The sequence below is a fragment of the Vidua macroura genome, chromosome 21 (assembly GCF_024509145.1).
Source record: "Vidua macroura isolate BioBank_ID:100142 chromosome 21, ASM2450914v1, whole genome shotgun sequence".
In the NCBI taxonomy this organism is placed as follows: domain Eukaryota; kingdom Metazoa; phylum Chordata; class Aves; order Passeriformes; family Viduidae; genus Vidua; species Vidua macroura.
The window spans coordinates 10,104,879-10,122,614 of NC_071591.1; the positions used below are offsets into that span (position 1 = coordinate 10,104,879).

At 56.2% G+C, this 17,736-nt stretch overlaps 1 protein-coding gene across 2 annotated transcripts in view; it reads left to right on the plus strand.

The window, feature by feature from the left end:
• Nucleotides 1–2,475: 2,475 nt before the first annotated feature.
• The window catches only part of RGS3 (regulator of G protein signaling 3), a 71,492-nt gene continuing 56,231 nt past the window's right edge, over nucleotides 2,476–17,736 (plus strand). Inside the window, exons 1-8 of one of the 2 annotated variants that reach the window (XM_053996455.1) lie at nucleotides 2,476–2,563; nucleotides 6,281–6,331; nucleotides 8,931–8,989; nucleotides 9,624–9,718; nucleotides 10,527–10,595; nucleotides 11,290–11,350; nucleotides 12,657–12,747; nucleotides 13,316–13,383. In XM_053996455.1, coding sequence (XP_053852430.1) covers nucleotides 2,476–2,563; nucleotides 6,281–6,331; nucleotides 8,931–8,989; nucleotides 9,624–9,718; nucleotides 10,527–10,595; nucleotides 11,290–11,350; nucleotides 12,657–12,747; nucleotides 13,316–13,383 — 582 coding nt within the window. Of the gene's footprint in view, nucleotides 2,564–6,280; nucleotides 6,332–8,930; nucleotides 8,990–9,623; nucleotides 9,719–10,526; nucleotides 10,596–11,289; nucleotides 11,351–12,656; nucleotides 12,748–13,315; nucleotides 13,384–14,977; nucleotides 15,064–17,736 lie in introns of those variants that run through there. The other variant, XM_053996456.1, reaches the window with a different exon arrangement.

Here is a 17,736-nt window from a genome sequence, read left to right on the forward strand (position 1 = left end):
GGCTGGAGCCCCTCTGCTTTGGAGCCAGGCTGGCAGAGCTGGGGGTGCTCACCTGGAGAGGAGAAGCTCCAGGGAGAGCTCAGAGCCCCTTCCAGGGCCTAAAGGGATTCCAGGAGAGCTGGAGAGGGACTGGGGACAAGGGATGGAGGGACAGGACACAGGGAATGGCTTCCACTGCCAGAGGGCAGGGATGGATGGGAGATTGGGAAGGAATTGTTCCCTGGCAGGGTGGGCAGGCCCTGGCACAGGGTGCCCAGAGCAGCTGTGGCTGCCCCTGGATCCCTGGAAGTGTCCAAGGTCAGGCTGGACAGGGCTGGGAGCAGCCTGGGATAATTGAAGCAGGCATGGAACTGGTTGGTCTTTAAGGTCTCTTCCAACCCAGACCATTCTGTGGTTCTAAGCCTGTCCTGAACACCCAGTTCAGGGTTTACAGATTAATAAAGCCCTGACAGGACTAGTCATCTGTTTTAAATAAAACAAAACTGTGCTGAGCAGAGCCTCTGGGATGTACTTGGTGTGTGGGATGGGAAGGGCCACGGCCAAGGCTGCAGCTGGGGTTCCTGCCAGGAGTGACTCCCTCTGAACATGGCTCTGTCTCCTCTGTGACACTGCATTGGGTGAATTGCTGTCGTTCCTCTCCTCTGTGCTCACAGGGAAGGCTGGGGGGTGGTGGAGACAAACCCCCATGGCAGATGAAACTAAGGGTGCAGCAGAGCCTGTGACCTCCCTGCTGTCCCTGCTCCCTGTCCTGCCGTGTCCTGCTCTCATCTCCTCTTTTCCCTGGCAGGGCCAGGGCAGAGTCCCGCAGTGCTGGAGCATCTGCCAGCAGTGAGCAGGGGGCCACACCGGGCTGGACAGTCCCCGCTGCGGGGAGCCTCGGGGAGCAGGAGGAGGATCAGCCGTGCCCGAGTGAAAGGGAAAGGTGAGTGAGGGTGTGGGAGGGGCTCTGGGCCAGCCAGGGCTCAGCCCTGGCCAGGGCTGTGTGGAGGGGCCACCACGGGATGTGACATCTCCAGTGTTGGCCTGTCATATTTTGGAGGAGCTCTGATGCTGGTGAGCTGTGCTGGAGCTCGGGGCTTTGCTCTTGGGGAGCTCCTGGCTGTGGCCCTGTCTGTAAAGAGAGCGTGGAGCAGACCATGGGGATGTGTTTTGGAATGCCAGGATGCAAATATCAACTTGGGCAGCTGAGACAGGCCACTGTGGGATGTTGTGGTATTGGCTGTGTGCCTGGCCAGTTGGCTCCTGGCTGGAGGAGGAATCCTGGCTGGGATTGCTCCTGCCCGCTGGCAAAAGACCCCTTCCCTCTCTGTGTTCCCCTCCTTGTGCTTCTGGGTTTTGATAACTGCACGAATCCCTTCCTCAAGGGCCTGCAAAGCAGCTGTGCCAGATGTGGGAAGCAGGTTCTTGTTCTGGGCAGAGCTGCTGGAGCAGCCTTTCCCCTCCTGTGTCCTGGGCAGGGGTGGGTGTGTGTGTCCAGGCTGGACGGGAGATCTCATTCTTTTTCATCCTGGAGAGATCTGGCACAGCCCAGCCCTTGGGGAGGGTGTTTTCCCCCAAGAACCATCTCCATCCACACCCTCTGGAGCTGGTGCTCAGCCCTGCTGCCTCCCGGTGAGCTGTGGTGCAGCACCCAGAACCGGTGGGTGCACCCCCAGCTCCTGGGTGATGGAATGGGCTGCTCTGGGCTCTTGCAGGGTGACCCCATAAATCTGGGGGGGCTGCGTGCCTCTTTCCTTGTCACATGAGAGCCAAACAGGTCACCCATGCCCTGCCACCCCTCCGTTCCGGCTCACCCTCCCAGACCGGTTCTGCCTGCAGTAATGTCCCCAGGGTGCTGTGCCTGCTCCTGCCCCGCGCTGCTGCGGCGGGACAGCTCCTTGAACAGCTGAGGATGTGCCAGCAAACCCGCACGGCAGTCCCAGGGACTGCTGGCAGCAGGGAGAGTTTTCTCTTTCTCCTGCATCTCATTCCTGGGGCACCATCGGCAGGGTGGCTGCGGCTCCGGGGTCCGCGGGGGCGGGCAGGGCACTGTCCCCATCCAGGCACTGTCCCCATCCAGGCACTGTCCCCACCGTGGCACTGTCCCTACCGTGGCACTGTCCCCATCCAGGCACTGTCCCCAGCGTGGCACTGTCCCCATCGTGGCACTGTCCCCACCGTGGCACTGTCCCCATCCAGGCACTGTCCCCATCCAGGCACTTTCCCCACCGTGGCACTGTCCCCATCCAGGCACTTTCCCCACCGTGCCACTGTCCCTATCCAGGCACTGTCCCCACCGTGGTACTGTCACCACCCTGGCCCTGTCCCCGCCCTGGCACGTGGCCACAGGTGCGGTCCCCGTTCAAGCCGCGGGGCCGATGGGAGCCGCTCCATTCAAACTGCGGCGGTTGTTCCGTGTCCCATGGAAACCCCGCTCCCTCGGGCTCGGCAGGCACGGCTCCAATTACTGCAGCTCCTAATTAGAGGTGCCGTGCCATGGAGGCTGGCAATGTGCACAGGGTCTCGCTCTGCTCCCGCCGGGCCGGTCCCCTCCTGGGAACGTCCTTCTGCCTCAGCACGTTCGGTAAGCGCGGAGCCCGGCTCGGGGAGCCCGGGGGATGCCGCCCCGGCCGGGGTGCCATGGGAAGAGGCTGGGGAGCTGCTGCTCGAAGGAATCGGGGCCAGGCAGCAGCTTCTGCCTCGCTGAGCCGCGATAATGCCTGGAGCCAGGAGCGCCCTGAGCCCGGTGTGGGAAGCGCTCTCCAGTTGTCCCACGCCCAGCTCGTTCTGCCCCCTGGATGGACACGAGCTGGGGTAGGGCTGCCTGGAGCTGTGTCCCCGTTAGGGCTGAGCCCTGGTTTCCTTTTCTCTTCACGAGGGTCTTTCTGTGGCTGCCTCAGGTGTGCAGAGTGGGTTTGGGGGCCCCTGGTAGCGCTGGCTCTGCGGGTGGAGCTGCCCGGCCCTGGCTCGGCTGCGAGTCCCGAGGGAATTTGGATGTCTTGTGGATGTCCTGGCCGCTGGTGGTGTGTGATGGCTGGGCAGCAGTGTCGCACACAGGGCAGCTGGGTGCCCCTTCTGGGTGCTGCTTTCAAAGCAGCAGTTTTGTTTTCTTTCAAAGCTTCTCTTGCTCTCCTGAGCAGAGCAGGTGACCATACAGTGAGCTCCTTCCTAGGGATGTTGACCCTTCCCAGGGATGCTGTTCCTTTCCCTTTTGGCCTTCTGGGTGCCAAACTGCTGAGGACAGCCTGGAAGCTGAAATCCTTCTGTCTTTGTAGGATATAGGCAAAATAATGTGGGTTCTGTGGTGCCTCTTGGCTCTATAATGAAGTCCAGGCCAAACATCATCTCTGCAGCCACAGTTCCCCTCATAGGCTGAGCACCGCTGGTGAGATGTGGAGTTGTGTTCTGAGCTGCAGAGCCTGGCAGGACAGGGCCAGCACTGCCCTCTGAGTGTGACTAGGAGAGAGTCTCCCAAAGGGCTGGTGCCAGGGCAGAGATTGTAGATGGTGATTTTGGGGTGCCTTGTGCCCATGGGAACCTCCCACCCAGGCAGGATCTGGCACTGTGTCCTCTGGCAGGAATCCCCACTGGCATTTGTTAGACACTTCTTGGCTGTTCCAGCCGGGGCCAACACTGTGTTTTTCCTACAATAAAGCAGAAAAGCATTCAAGAAGAACTCAAAATTTTCCATTCCCAATTTCCATTTGTCAGAGACCATCAGTAAGGAACAGGTTTCCCTCCTAGGACTGCTTCCATAGAAGGTTGCCCTGTCCCCTCCCTTGGCCTGGCAAACTTCTCTCATGGGTGGGAACCTGTTTGATTACCATCTCGTGCTTGTTCATGCCCATTTTCCCCTGTTTTCCTTGTGCCAGCTTTGTTCCTTGGCATGAATTGCCTCTCCTGGCCCTGTGGGTCCAGATGGATGGGGCTGGGAGCTCTCTGTGTTGCATCCCTGCAAGCCTGGCTGAGTCCAGCTCTGTGATGGGATGCTCACCCAGGAGCTGCATGTGGCTTCTCCCTCTGCCCTTCTTCTGCACTTATTTTAATTTATATTAACCTTTATTTAACAGAGAGGACCCAGACAAGACGTGTCAGGGCCTCTCTGCTGTTTCCCTCAGTTCTTGTTAGGCATGTATCAGGAGAAAAATCTCTGACTCTCTGCACTTGGACTGAGGTGGGAATGCAGCCCACAAACCTGCCTTGACAGGGATTGTGTTCCCGTCCACCCAGGTGTGGCACCAGGTCACTGCTCTGCTCATCTGACAAAGTGCCCCAGCTCTGTCTGAGCACAGACCTTGGCACAGCACATCCCTCCCACCAGCTTTGGCTGGATCATTCAGCCCAGAGCAGCTTCCCTCTCTGATCCTGGTCCTACACAAGCCAGTGAGTGCCTCCCAGGCATGACCAGGGGTCACACGGGGGCTGGGGTGTGCTGGGGTTTGTGATCAGTCCCTCCATGTGCTTGGGAGACACTCAGGAGCAAATGCATTCAGAGGGAAACGTCCTCTGTTCCTCACAGAGAGGAGCACACCTCAACTCCCAAACTCTGCTATGGCCAATTTGTTTCTCCCCAAAAAGGCAGAACTGTCCCTCTTCTCCCTGCTCTCCTCTCCTTGGTGCTGGGGCAGCCTGTGCCAGGGGCCCTGTCCCCACAGCAGTGACACACACGGGACACGGGGCCGGGGTGACCCCGCTGTGCAAAGCCTTGGCCCCTGAGCTGCCCAGGAGAGCCCCAGCCATCCCCAGGGCAGGACAGTCCCCAAACTGGCATTCCCCCAAATTACCCAGCACAAAAACTTCCCTTCTCCTTCCCCTCTCCCTTCATCCCCCCTGACTCCTCCTCATGCTTGGCTACACGGGGGCAGTTTCCTTTCATGTTGTAACATCTGTTGTGCACTAACAGCAGAGCAGGCAGCGGCTGTGGGGCTGGGGCGTGGCTCTCTGCGGTCTCTGGGCTCGGTGGGGGGATGAAAACAAGCTTTGCCCATGGTGGGAGAAGGTGCCTCGGGAGTTGCCTGCTCCCATTCCCAGTATGGATGGGCAGTGTGAGACTGGAGTTGGTGTGGATGTTGGAGATGGGTGGGGAGGCTGTTAGAGGAGGGATCCTTTGGCAGGGGCAGAATGGCAGCGACTGAGGGTGCACAGAGCTGTCCCCAGAGGGTTCCCACAGCCCCAAAGATCTGCAGATGGCAGAGGAGTTCCAGGCTTGTGCCCAAAGCCTGGAGTGGGAGGGTGACACTGGGGGACAGCGTTCTCTCTGTTGCAAACCAGTGTTAGATGTGTCCTGACTCACCCACCAGCTCCAGCCTTTGCTGTCTCACCTTCCACTTGTACAAATGCACACAGACACCATTTCCACGTGTCCATGCACATGTGAGCTGCTCAGTGGTTGGATCTTTTTTTTTTTTTTTTTTTTTTTTTTTTTTTTTTTTTTTTGAGTGAAAAATGTGTTGTCTGAATTGTTTCAGGTTAAACAATCCCATCAGATATCCCCTCCCAAGCAAGCCCAAGCCCTTGGGCGTTTCTTTGGCAAAATGAAATGCTGAGTTTTAACTTGCAAGATGTTTATGTGTCTATACATTATGTTTACTTGCCTGTAAATTATGTTTACTCACTTGTTTGTTGTGTTTTCTAAATTGGGGAAGAAGTGAAAATGGATCTTTTGCTTTGGGGAAACTAAGGGAAACATTGTAGCAGTGATGGTTTCAGTTTTTGGGTTCTCCAGGGGTGCTGGGAAATGTTTAGGTTTGGGTCGGTCCAGAACATGATTAGAGAGCCTTCATTGCCATTGAAATCTGCACATCCTATTGAGGCTGACAGGCCCAGCTCCCAGGGAACCTTTTGGGAGGATACCCGGAGGGGAGGCAGCTCACCCTGCACCCCGTAACCATCACACCCTGACCCCGACAAACACCATGGGCTGAGTCTTCGTGTCAGCCTGAGCCTTGTGGGGGGATTTCTGGGCTGATGCAGAGCTGCCAGTGCATGGAAAAGCGAGGTGTGAGCAGGCTGGCAGAGCAGTGGTGCTGCCCTGGGTGCTGTGCCCTCACCCAGCAGGGCACAGCTTGGCTCTCCCAGCACTGACCTCCTGCACAGGGCTGGCACCAGCCCTGTGGGTTTCAGTGCTGGCAGTGCTGACCTCCAGCCTGAGCCTCTGTGAGCTGGGATGCTTCCCTCAGCTCCCTGCCTGGGAGAGGAAGGCAGGATGTGTCTGGCCCCGTGTGAGCCTTGCAGCTGTGAGGTGGGTGAGTCCTTCAGCCTGTCCTTCAGCCTGTCCTCTCCTGTCCCCTCCTGTCCCCAGGCCAGCTGAAGCTGTCCATCGAGGTGCGGGGCCGGACGCTGGTGCTGCACGGTGAGTGTGTCCCTGGGACATCCCAAACTGGCCCCAGAGCCACAGTGGGCTGGTGGTGGGGACAGCACTTGCATGCCATTCCTTCTTGCTCCTGTTGGGAGCAACCCTGTTGTGCAGTGGCACAATTGGAAGCTCTTTGATTAAGAGACCAAACTGAAATTTCCAGAGACCTTCATGTGTTTGCACCCATGTGTATAAATTGCCTTTATTTTATTCCATATGAAGAGAAAAAAGGCAAATACAATTTGGAAAGGGAAATCTGAAATGCTTTGTCTCTGCCAAAACCCTTTTGCCATATTTGCCAGGCTTTCCAAACTGTTCTGTTACCTCCAAATGCTGCAGTTTTCAACACCAGCAATATTTCTTCAATGAAAGTGTTTTGATGGTGATTATCAGAGGCCAATGGGAGTGTCAGAATGATCTCTTTTTTTTTGGGAAACACCTGTCTGAGGGTCTGGCACAGGCTTTACCCTCCACCTGGAGCAGCCCCAGTATGAGCTGGGTGTGAGTGATGGGGTCTTGTTCTGATGGTGACTCCAAAAGAGAGTCTGGGAAGAGGGAAATGGTCCAGCAAGGGAGCAAAGGAGGCTCAGGGTCTGGGGCTGCACATGGTGCATGCTCAGGGTACTCAGCGTGGGCAGGAGGAGGCTGTTGGGTGATATGGGTGACCCATCTGGCTTTTTGATTCTCCATCCCCACATCTTTAACCCCAGAGCAGGTGTGGCTGGAGGAGAGGCCCTTGGTGCATGCTGTCCTGGAGGAACCCTACAAACCACATCCTGAAGCACCAGAGGGGCTTGCAGAGCCCCTTTTCCCCTGTGCCCTGGGCTTTCCATGTGCTGGGTGTGTTCGTTAGGAGCACAATCTGCTGGCACAGAGGCAGAGCCACTGCTGGGCTCGGGGGGAGGGAGCTTGGCCTTGTTCTGAGAGCCCATCCTGTGCTCTGCAGGCTCTGTGTCCTGGCACATCCTGGCACATCCTGGCACATCCCTGACACATCCCAGCACATCCCTTGCCCCAGGCAGCCACAGAGTCCCAGCAGCAGGGCCAAGCAGCGTGGGGCAGTGTCGGGGCAGTGTCACTGCAGTGTCAGGGCAGTGGCAGTGTCAATGTCAGGGCAGTGTCAGTGTTGGGGCAGTGTGGGACAGTGGCAGTGTCAGGGCAGTGTCAGGGCAGTGGCAGTGTCGGGGCAGTGTCAGGGCAGTGGCAGTGTCACTGCAGTGTCAGGGCAGTGTCAGGGCAGTGGCAGTGTCGGGGCAGTGTCAGGGCAGTGTCAGGGCAGTGGCAGTGTCGGGGCAGTGTCAGGGCAGTGTCAGTGTCACTGCAGTGTCAGGGCAGTGTCAGGGCAGTGGCAGTGTCGGGGCAGTGTCAGGGCAGTGTCAGGGCAGTGGCAGTGTCGGGGCAGTGTCGGGGCAGTGTCAGGGCAGTGGCAGTGTCGGGGCAGTGTCAGGGCAGTGTCAGGGCAGTGGCAGTGTCGGGGCAGTGTCAGGGCAGTGTTAGGGCAGTGTTGGGGCAGTGTCAGTGTCAGGGCAGTGTCAGTGTCGGGGCAGTGTCAGTGTCAGGGCAGTGGCAGTGTTGGGGCAGTGTCGGGGCAGTGGCAGTGTCACTGCAGTGTCAGGGCAGTGGCAGTGTCACTGCAGTGTCAGGGCAGTGTCGGGGCAGTGGCAGTGTCACTGCAGTGTCACTGCAGTGTTGGGGCAGTGTCACTGCAGTGTCGGGGCAGTGTCAGTGTCGGGGCAGTGTCAGTGGCAGGGCAGTGGCAGTGGCAGGGCAGTGGCAGGGCAGTGGCAGTGTCACTGCAGTGTCGGGGCAGTGTCAGTGTCGGGGCAGTGTCAGTGTCAGGGCAGTGGCAGTGTCAGGGCAGTGTCACTGCAGTGTCGGGGCAGTGTCAGTGTCACTGCAGTGGCAGGGCAGTGGCAGTGTCAGGGCAGTGTCACTGCAGTGTCGGGGCAGTGTCAGTGTCAGGGCAGTGTCACTGCAATGTCAGGGCAGTGGCAGTGTCACTGCAGTGGCAGGGCAGTGGCAGTGTCAGGGCAGTGTCACTGCAGTGTCAGGGCAGTGGCAGTGTCAGGGCAGTGTCACTGCAGTGGCAGGGCAGTGACAGTGTTGGGGCAGTGTTGGGGCAGTGTCACTGCAGTGTCGGGGCAGTGGCAGTGTTGGGGCAGTGTCGGGGCAGTGGCAGTGGCACTGCAGTGTCAGGGCAGTGTCGGGGCAGTGTCAGTGTTGGGGCAGTGTCGGGGCAGTGGCAGTGTCAGGGCAGTGGCAGTGTTGGGGCAGTGTCCAGGCAGTGCCAGGATGGGCCGTTGTTGTTTAACCGGAGGATCCATTTGGCTCCAGGGAAGGGAGAGCAGGGCTGGGGGAAATCGGGCAGAGGGAATTCAATTTTTGCCACCTGGATGCTGAACTGCTCTGCCACCGACCTCAGTCCAGGCTGCATTTATAGCACAGGTGTGTTAAAGGCAAAGTACCATCAACCCCTGCCCCTGTCTGAGGGGTTTCTGCCCCACAAGGAGGGATCAGCCTGTGGAGCAGAGCACTGTTGGGTAGGAAGATGCCTTCCCTGCTGCTTTGGGATGTGACAATTTCATTTCTTTTCCAGTCATGGAAGCAAAAGGTCTGATGGGAGCAGAGTGCCGTGCGTGCGACTCCTATGTGAAGGTGGGATCTCCTGGGGCTTTGCTCAGGGAGCTTTGTGCTTTTTGGGGAGAGTTTTGTGGTTGGCTCCTCCAAGCTTGCTCTGCACTATTTTTCCCTTCCCCTTCCTTCTCCATCCTGCTCTGGAAGAGCATCCCCAGCATGCAGGGAGCTGGCTAGGCTCTTGCCCAGCGCTGGACAGCTCATGGTTTTTGTTGGCAGTGTCTGGATGAAGTAAAAAAGGGGAGGACAGGACCCTGCTGAGGGCTGTGTCAACCATTCCTTGCAAGAACATCCCAGCGGGTGCCCAAAGCCTGGTGGGGATGTTTGCTGGCACAAACAGGGTGGGTCTCCTGCTGGGATGTGCACAGTGCTCTCCTGAGAGGGGGTGCGAGTCAGACCCCAGCCAGCCACGCTTATATACATCACTCGTGATTTTTCTGCTCTTTCCCCTCCCTCCCCTTCCCCAAGCAGTTTTGTAATGCAATTACCCCACAGGCAGAAGGGTGGAGTGATCCCAACCACCCATTATCACGGGCTCAGCAGGATCTTTGAGCTCAGCCATCCCTACAAGTGCCTGTGCCAGTGTCCTGCCACGGCAGCTGGGGCTGGTGTGTGCACTGGGAATGTTTACATGCTGCTTGTTTTCCTCCCAAAGATGTCCATTGTGCCAGATGCTGACTGGAAGTGCAGGCAAAAGACGAAGACAGTGCCAGACAGCAAAAATCCTGTGTTCCATGAGCATTTTGTGTTGTGAGTATGGCAGGGCAGAGGCAGCTCTGGGCCATCCCTCAGCACTGAGCAGTGGGGACCCCGTGCCACGGTCCCAGGGCTCTCTCCCCACACCACAACACTGTTTGCTTTTGCTTTGTGATCTCTAATAAACACGCAGCACGCCTGAGCAGCTCTGCTGCTGAGATGAGGAGTGACAACCATTATTCTGCTGCTTTTTGTAGCTGAAGTGCCTTGAACTTTTGGGCAGAGCTCTGCAGAGCTGTCAGCACACACAGCATGGCAGCGCTGCTCCTGCATGCTCAGACTGTCTTGCTGGGCAGGAGTTGGACAAACACACTCCATTTCCTAGACCTGGCACCTGCAATAGTGTGACTGAGGAAGGTAAAAGGGTTTCCTACAGCTCCTGCATGGGAAAGGAGCTGCACGACTTAGTGTTTGAGTAGAGCTTGTCACTGCTGGTGATGGAGGCTGTGCCAGCCCTCTGACCCGTGCAGTGTTGGATTTGGCACAGGGTGGTGGTTTCAGAGCATGAACTGTGGCTTGTTCCTTGCATTTACCCTTTGGTGTTGGATGTGTCTTTCTGCAAGATTATTTCCCCCCTGAAACCACATGAGTGATGCCCCACACCTGCCCAGGAGAGGTCACATCCCCTTGCAGGTGTCTGTCGGGAATGAGCAGATTGCTCTTTGGGGAGGTGCTGCAGTGCTCTGTGCAGAGACTGCAGGAGAAGACCTGGCTGTGAGAAGGCTGAGGAGTCTGTGGCTGTGAAGGCAGCCCTTGCTGAGTGCTTCTGGGGAGGCTGATGGGCTGTGCCCTCTTGTTACAGCCCAGTGAAAGAGGAGGATGAGCAGAAGCGTCTCCTGGTCACAGTCTGGAACAGAGAGAAGAATTCCAGGTAAGGGGCTGCCAGCTGTCGTAGGATCCTTTTCGGGTCTGTTCAGGGCTGTTGTGCCAGAGACCCTGCCCCCTGCTCTGGTCACCCCATGTGAGCTCCTCCAGGGCCCCGGGCCCCAGGGCTGCCCCTGTCCTCAGGGCTGCTCTGCTCAAGGGCTTGGGCCAGGAATGTCCCAGCTGGGGTCACACTCGTGAGCAGCCAGTGTTGGTGAGCATCATGGGTAGCAAGCCCTGCCCTTGGCACTCTGTTGCCATCGGTGCTGCTTGGTAGCCACCAGCTGGGCCAGCATTTAAATCCCTGTGGCCACTTATGCCTGCATTGTTGGCCAAAGCCAGGTGGGGCTGGAGTGGGCTGGGACCTCCCCTCCTTCTGGGGACAATTCAGCGAAGGCACCAAGGGGCCTGGCACCTTGCAGGCTGTGCTGCCAGCCCAGGCAAGTGCCACCTTGGCCAAGCTCCTGGCAGCACCAGGTGGGCTGGAGGTGACCAGGGGGCTTCAGCCCAGCTCCTCCTTGCCCTGCAGATGTGCTTACACCGCGTCTGCTCAAACCACGGAGCAGGGGCACGTCCTGGGCACTGCCTGGCACCCAGCATGTGCAGGGATGGCTGGGGGCTCCCTGGACAGGGGTGCAAGGGGGGACCTGGTGCTCCAACAGGCGTGTGCTGACAGTCCCTGAACTCTGGTTGTCCTGCAGGCAGAGTGAACTGATCGGCTGCATGAGCTTTGGTGTGAAGTCCCTCCTGTCCCTGGACAAGGTACCTCCGTGTCCCAGTGCAGGGTGGGGCTGGGGCGTGGCTCTCTGTGGTCTCTGGGCTCGGTGGGGGGATGAAAACAAGCTTTGCCCACGGTGGGAGAAGGTGCCTCGGGAGTTGCCTGCTCCCATTCCCAGTATGGATGGGCAGTGTGAGACTGGAGTTGGTGTGGATGTTGGAGATGGGTGGGGAGGTTGTTAGAGGAGGGATCTTGGCACAAGGGATGGCACTCCCTTTGGCAGGGGCACAGAGTGGCAGAGATTGGGGGTGCACAGAGCTGTCCCCAGCACATGCTGCCTGCCCAGTTTGCGGGGGGGGACACAGGACATGGGGCCAGCCTGGCATGGGTCACATCTGACACGTGGGCGAGGGGGTGTGATGGTGGGACACATGCAGGAGTCCGCCTGATTCCCAGCAGTGTGCTGATGGGCAGAGGGCAGACACGGCGGCTTTTTTTGGCTGTTCCTTCAGGAGTTCTAAGCCAGAATCCCCGTCCCTGCTGCGGCGGGTTTGGTCACAGTGCTGCTGCCCCAGCCTGGCTGCTGCTCGTCAGTACAGCTGGCTCTGCCTCCCTCGGGCAGGGCTCCCGTGCCAACAGCTCCCAGCGACCACCGAGACCTGGGAATGCTTCATCCCATGGGAATGCTTCATCCAGTGGCCAGCGGGGAGGGGTTCTCTCCCTGGGCAGCAGAGTATCTCGGCAAACTGGAAGGGTTTCATGGAAGTGTTAATACATCCCCTGAGCTCGCAGAATCACAGAATATCCTGAGCTGGAGGGGACCCACAGGCAGCATTAAGTCCAACTCCTGCACAGACAATCTCACCTGGTGCCTGAGAGTGTTGTCCAAACGCTCCTTGATTTTTAAAATTTCTGGCCTGAGGTGTGGATGTTTTCTTCATAGCAGAAGACTAAAAAGGAGCTGGTGGTGGTGGTGGCCTGAGAGGTGGGTGACAGGTGGCTTAAGCATGGCCTCCTCTGAAATTTGGACAAGTGAGGTGCAGCTTTTTTAAAACAGTGTGGTGCTTGCAGGGTCTCAGCAAGGCTGAGATGAAGTCCTGTCCCCTGGCTGCTGCATGATAACTGCTGGATATCCCTCTAAAAACCTGGCATCTTGGTGCTTCAGTGTTACTCATTCTCCCCTTGCAGGGAGGATGGAATTTTAGTTGTTGCTGAGAGAAGGACTGTGGGCTCTGTGTGTGTGTGTGAGAGCAGGTCTGGGCACCTCTGTGGGCTGTAACTGGGGCAATGGAGTGGGTGCAATGGGGCTGAGCAGCTGCCCAGCATGCACAGCTGCTTCCCTCCCCACAGGAGATCAGTGGCTGGTATTACCTCCTCGGGGAGGACCTGGGCAGGACCAAGCACCTGAAGGTGGCCATGAGGAGGCTGAAGCAGAGCACAGGTGTGTCCCACCACGGGAATATCCCAGGGGGGGTTGGCAAGGCTTGGAAGAGGAGTCACTGCTGTGTCTGAGCCTGTGTGTGGAGCAGCCCCAGCCCCACCACACCCTGAGTCCCAAGGGTACTGCTTGGCCCTGTGGTGCTCAGTGGGCACTGGCATCCCAAAATCTTGTGGGGTGGGGATTTTGGCTGGTTCAGCAGTCCCTGCTCTCCCCTTCAGCCTCACTTCTGGGGTTCTTTGGGGACCCCAACCCTGCAGCCACATCTCTCCCTCTTGCTTGGCTTGTCCTCATGCTGCCTCCTGCCTCTCAGACTTGGGGCTCATTGCTGTGGCCACACTGGTCTGCCTTGGTCTTGCAGTGCTGCCAGGGTGTGGAGGAGCAGAGGCTGGCACCGGGCAGGGTGGGGCAGCAGTGCCCGTCTCAGGTGTGCAGCCACCCTCGAGCTGCTGCCTGGAGGGGATGTGCCCGTGCCATGCAAAGGTCTCATGTGCAGTGTGGGATTGTCAGATGTGCTGTCACACTCATGGGGCCTTTTCCTTTTTAAAAAATATTTAAAAAATCATTTCAGAGGTCAAGCCAGGAAGTCAAAGTGCAGCCCAGGAGAGCCAGGACACTGTGATCCTGCAGCAGCTAAAGGTGGGTGTGACAGGGCTGTGGCCCACCAGCACTAGGAAGATGTGGGGTCAGGTGCCTGCCTGAGGGGTTTCCAGAGAGCCAAGGGACAGTGTTTTAGTGAGGGTGATGCTGAGGTGAGGGAGCTCTGTCACCTCCCTGTCACACCATGGCTGTCAAAGGCAATTTGTTACCCCAGTCAGGCCCCAGCTGGTGGAGGGGGTGATTTGGGTGCTAACCCCCATTGCCCCAGGGACCTCCTGTTTTCAGGTGTGTTTCCACTCCAGACAAAGCAGCAGCACTGCCTGGGATGGCAGGGCTGGGCAGACAGGCTCCTGCCCCATAGCATGGGCCCCTGCCCAGCTCCGTGGCTCCTTGGACACGTCTGCTCCTCTCCTCCTTCCAGGACAGTGTGCTCTGGAAAGGGAAAGGCCCGTGGTGGAGCCTGGGTGACTTATAGGAGAGGCAAGGATGGGAAACGGGAACACAAACACATGGTTTGCATCGGAAACGGGGCTCGGGCGGCCCCGTGATTTATCTGTGCCGAATTCCGCCCTGTGCTTCCCTCAGCTGCATTTGCAGTTATTTGTTTTACAGCGCAGGGCTGAGCAAGACAAACAAAGCCAGCGCCCCTCTCCTCCCTTCCTCTCCAGCAGTCGCCACTGACTTGAAAAGTGGTGGCTGGGAAGGAAGGCTGCTCCTCCTTCCAGCTCCAGCTCCAGCCCCAGCGGGCAGTGCGGCCGCCCGGGACAATGCTCTGATGGCTCTGCCACCATGGCTCCCCTGGGAATGCTGAGGCTCCTCAGCTCCCTCCTTGGCTTCCCTGGCCCTATTACCCCAGCTACTGTGCCTGAGAACTTAGACTTTGGGTTCCCTCCAGCCTTCCCTCCTTTTTCATCCCCCAGTAGGAGTGTGGGAGGTGTTTTCTTCTCTGTTGGAACCCCATCTCCAAGGAGTTTTGCCCAACTCTGGCACTGGGGCAGCTGAGAGCCTTTCTGGGTATCCTGCTGCTGGCTGTGCTCAGAGTTCCTCTTGGCCTTTAATTCCCAAATTCCACCATGGATGCTGCTCAGCTGACCTTGGTGCTTCCCCCTTGGTGACTTTATGAGCACAAAGCATGGGGCCGTGCATGTCCTCTGCGTCTGTGCTTTCAAAAACAAACTCTTTTTTTTTGCTTCTATAAACCCAAACCTCTGATTTTTTTATGAGTGTGGAGTCGTGTCTTTCATGGAGCGAGGCTCTCACAGCCAGTGCCTGTGAAACGCTGCTCAAACATCCTCTAAGTGTTTGTGAGAACGTCGCAATAACAAAGTGCTCCGTGCGCCTGAAGAATGCCACGGGAACAAAAGCCACATCAACAGAGCTGGGACTAGGGAATACTAAAGAGTTGACAGGAATTTTAATATAAAACTCTCTCCCTTCCTCGTCAGTGAGGGTTTTCAGGAAGCCTCTGGCTTATCGTAAAGCGGCATACAGCGCTCGCAGGGGCTGGGGAGGTGAAAGGTGGCTTCCTGCCATTCTTCTCGGGAGCTGGGTTCCCATGGGCGGTCATGCCAGTTTGACTGGGGCTCCTTCCACTGCGAGGAGTCCGGGATCGCTGCGGGAGCCGTGGGGTTTTCATGGGCTCGCGGCGATCCGGGGGCGCCAGCCATGAACCGCTTCAATGGACTCTGCAAGGTGTGCTCGGAGCGGAGGTACAGGCAGGTCTGTATCTCCCCTGGCATGAACCCCCGTGTGGCTGCAAGCCTTGGGCACATCTCTGAGTGTCTGGGAGCTCTCTTGCTGTGGCTGGATGTGGGAAATGGATTTGTAGAGAATTCTTAAAGCTTGACAGAAAGCTCTCATAGTGTGCATCTGTATGTAAACTTTCAGATAAGAAATGCTGACTTAGAAATGCCATGGAACAGGACAGACGTTGAGAGATAAATGGAACTAGAAATAAGTTTCAAAGGATGGCCTTGCAAATAAGACTAGATACTTTGGAGAAATAGAACTATGAAAGGTGTATTGTAGTAGGACCCATGAGGGGTAATTTTAGATGATTGGCTTTAAGGCATTAACAGCATGGTGTGGCAAAAAGCTGATAGGCTAAGAAACACTTGTAGTTAGGAAATAGTTTTTGATTGTGATGGCGTGAATTATAACATCTGTATTGTCTCACCTTCACATGAGACTGAAAATGGAATGAAAGTTTTTAAAACACCTCTCAGTTGTCCCATCTCTGGGTCAGGAAAGGGGTTAATCCGACAAATGGATTCTGTGAGTGCTGCTTGTGAGGCATCGATTTGGTGTTGTTACAATTTGTAAATTACAGTGAGGGTAGAAGGAAAGCATCTTCACATGGGTGCCTGTGGCTGGTCTCTGCCTGTTGCTGCAGTGGAGAAATGGGCAGGGAGGGGTGCTTTTTAAATAGATATAAATTATTAAAATATATAAATATATGTAAATATAAAAAAATATATTTATTGTCCAGGTTGCAGGTAGCATGCTGACAATAACCATGTTAAGCTGCAAGGTGTTGTCTGAATTTCCCCCTTATTAGAGAAGAAGCAGGCACAGCAGGCTGCTACTGCCTCTTTTAAAATGATTTTAGTGTTTTTGGGAACCAACAACACTTATTTCCTGAGGAGTAGCTCGCTGTACTGGTTCCAGTTTTCCCAGTGCACAATACCAGGTGCTGCTTTTCCGTGTGCAGGTCCCAGTCTCCTGCATTTCAAAGAAATATTCTCTCTGTGGTCTGGATTGGGACTCCCAGCTCAGGGTCAGCTTCTCCCTGTGCTCCTGAGCTCATTGTTTGGGTTATTCCAAAGCTGCTGTGGGGGACAGCAAATACTGGGAATTACAAAAGCAGCAGAATTCCAAACCCAACTGCCCCGTTCTTGCCAGGGCTCTGGTGACCATCTTGTGCAGGAAAGCTTTGGCTGAATAACAGCTGACTCTGTTTTGTCTCTTAGAGCTCCTCAGGTCTTTATTTTGAAAATTTCCTCTGCATTTTTTGGTAAAGTTTGGGTACATCAAGCCTCCCCACCCACCTCCCATATCATGGTAGATGCTCATAGTTCTTTACTTCTGTGCATGGCAGCAAAAATGGGCAAACAATGGGCAATGACTGCCTGTGATGGCCATGGTGGTGGAAGCTGAGGAGCAGCAGCAGGGAGAAGCTGCTCTTCAGTGGCACAGGGCAGGTGGGGGGCAAGGTCAGCCAGCTCAGGGAGGAGGAGTGCGAGCCCTGACACAGGGGAAACCCTGGGCTGGGAAGTGCCCGTGGAGTCTCTGTGGTGGGAGAGATGCTGGGCTGGCTCCTGAGGTGCCAGTGCTTGGTGTTGGAGATGAAATCACAGGATATGGAATATCCTGAGCTGGAAGGGACTGACAGGGACCATGGAGTCCAACTCCTGGTTGGACTGAGCTGTGAGGTTCATTCAAAGGTGCAGAGCCGCCTCTTTGAGGAGCCAGCAAACTCCAGAGAGAAAAATAGTCAGTGGAGTGGGACTGGATCTGTGTTTTGATCCTGCCAGGGCAAGCCAGTTTCTCTTTTGAAGCCTGATTTTATGCTGAGCAATCATGGAGGGACAAGGTGCAGGGAAATGAAATCTCGCTGCCTTTGCCCTCCTGTGGTAAAGGAACCATATCACCTTCTTGGCAACTTCTGCTGAATTCCTCATCTTCCTTCTGCCTGTTTGTTCTCAAAATAATACAGGTCAGATGTTGGATTTTTAATTTTGTTTTCTCTGTCAGTAAAACAAGCATCTTGACTAATGTCTTGGGGGCTAATCAGGTATTTACAGGATCTGTCACGCTGAGCTGCTTGCTGGAAGCCAACATCAAAAAATAAGTATAATTTTATTAATAAGCTCAATGCTCCTCGAATCAGGAGGAGAAATGAGCCTAAATCAACCCAACATCCATCCTCTCCAAACTCAGTGAGGGAAAACACACTCAGCCCAGGGAAGGGGGTGATGCACACAGATGTCTGGAGGACAGGAGCCTGCTGAGCTCGCAGCTCCCTCCGGAGCAGGGGAGCGCTGCTATTTCTGTATTTTCCAACAGGAAATGAAATGTTTAAGTGATTTGCTTAGAGAAGTCAGTGTCAGGGCCAGACTGCCAGGTTTTCCTTTGCAATGGCTTCTCAGACCTTTCCTTACACTTGGAAGAGCTGGGAGCAGAGTGTGTGCTCTGAAATAAACACTCCTTTCGTGGTGTTCCAGAGAGCCTTGGCTCGATCTGGCCCTGCCTTTTAGCACCCTTTGCACCCTTTATCCGAGGGGGTCTCAGTGACAGCCCTTCCCCATCTCTCAAATGCTGTGTGCCAGCATTTCCAGGGGCTGTGGGGCAGTGTGGGAATGAGGGGGGAATCATCACATGCAGTGGTTGCTC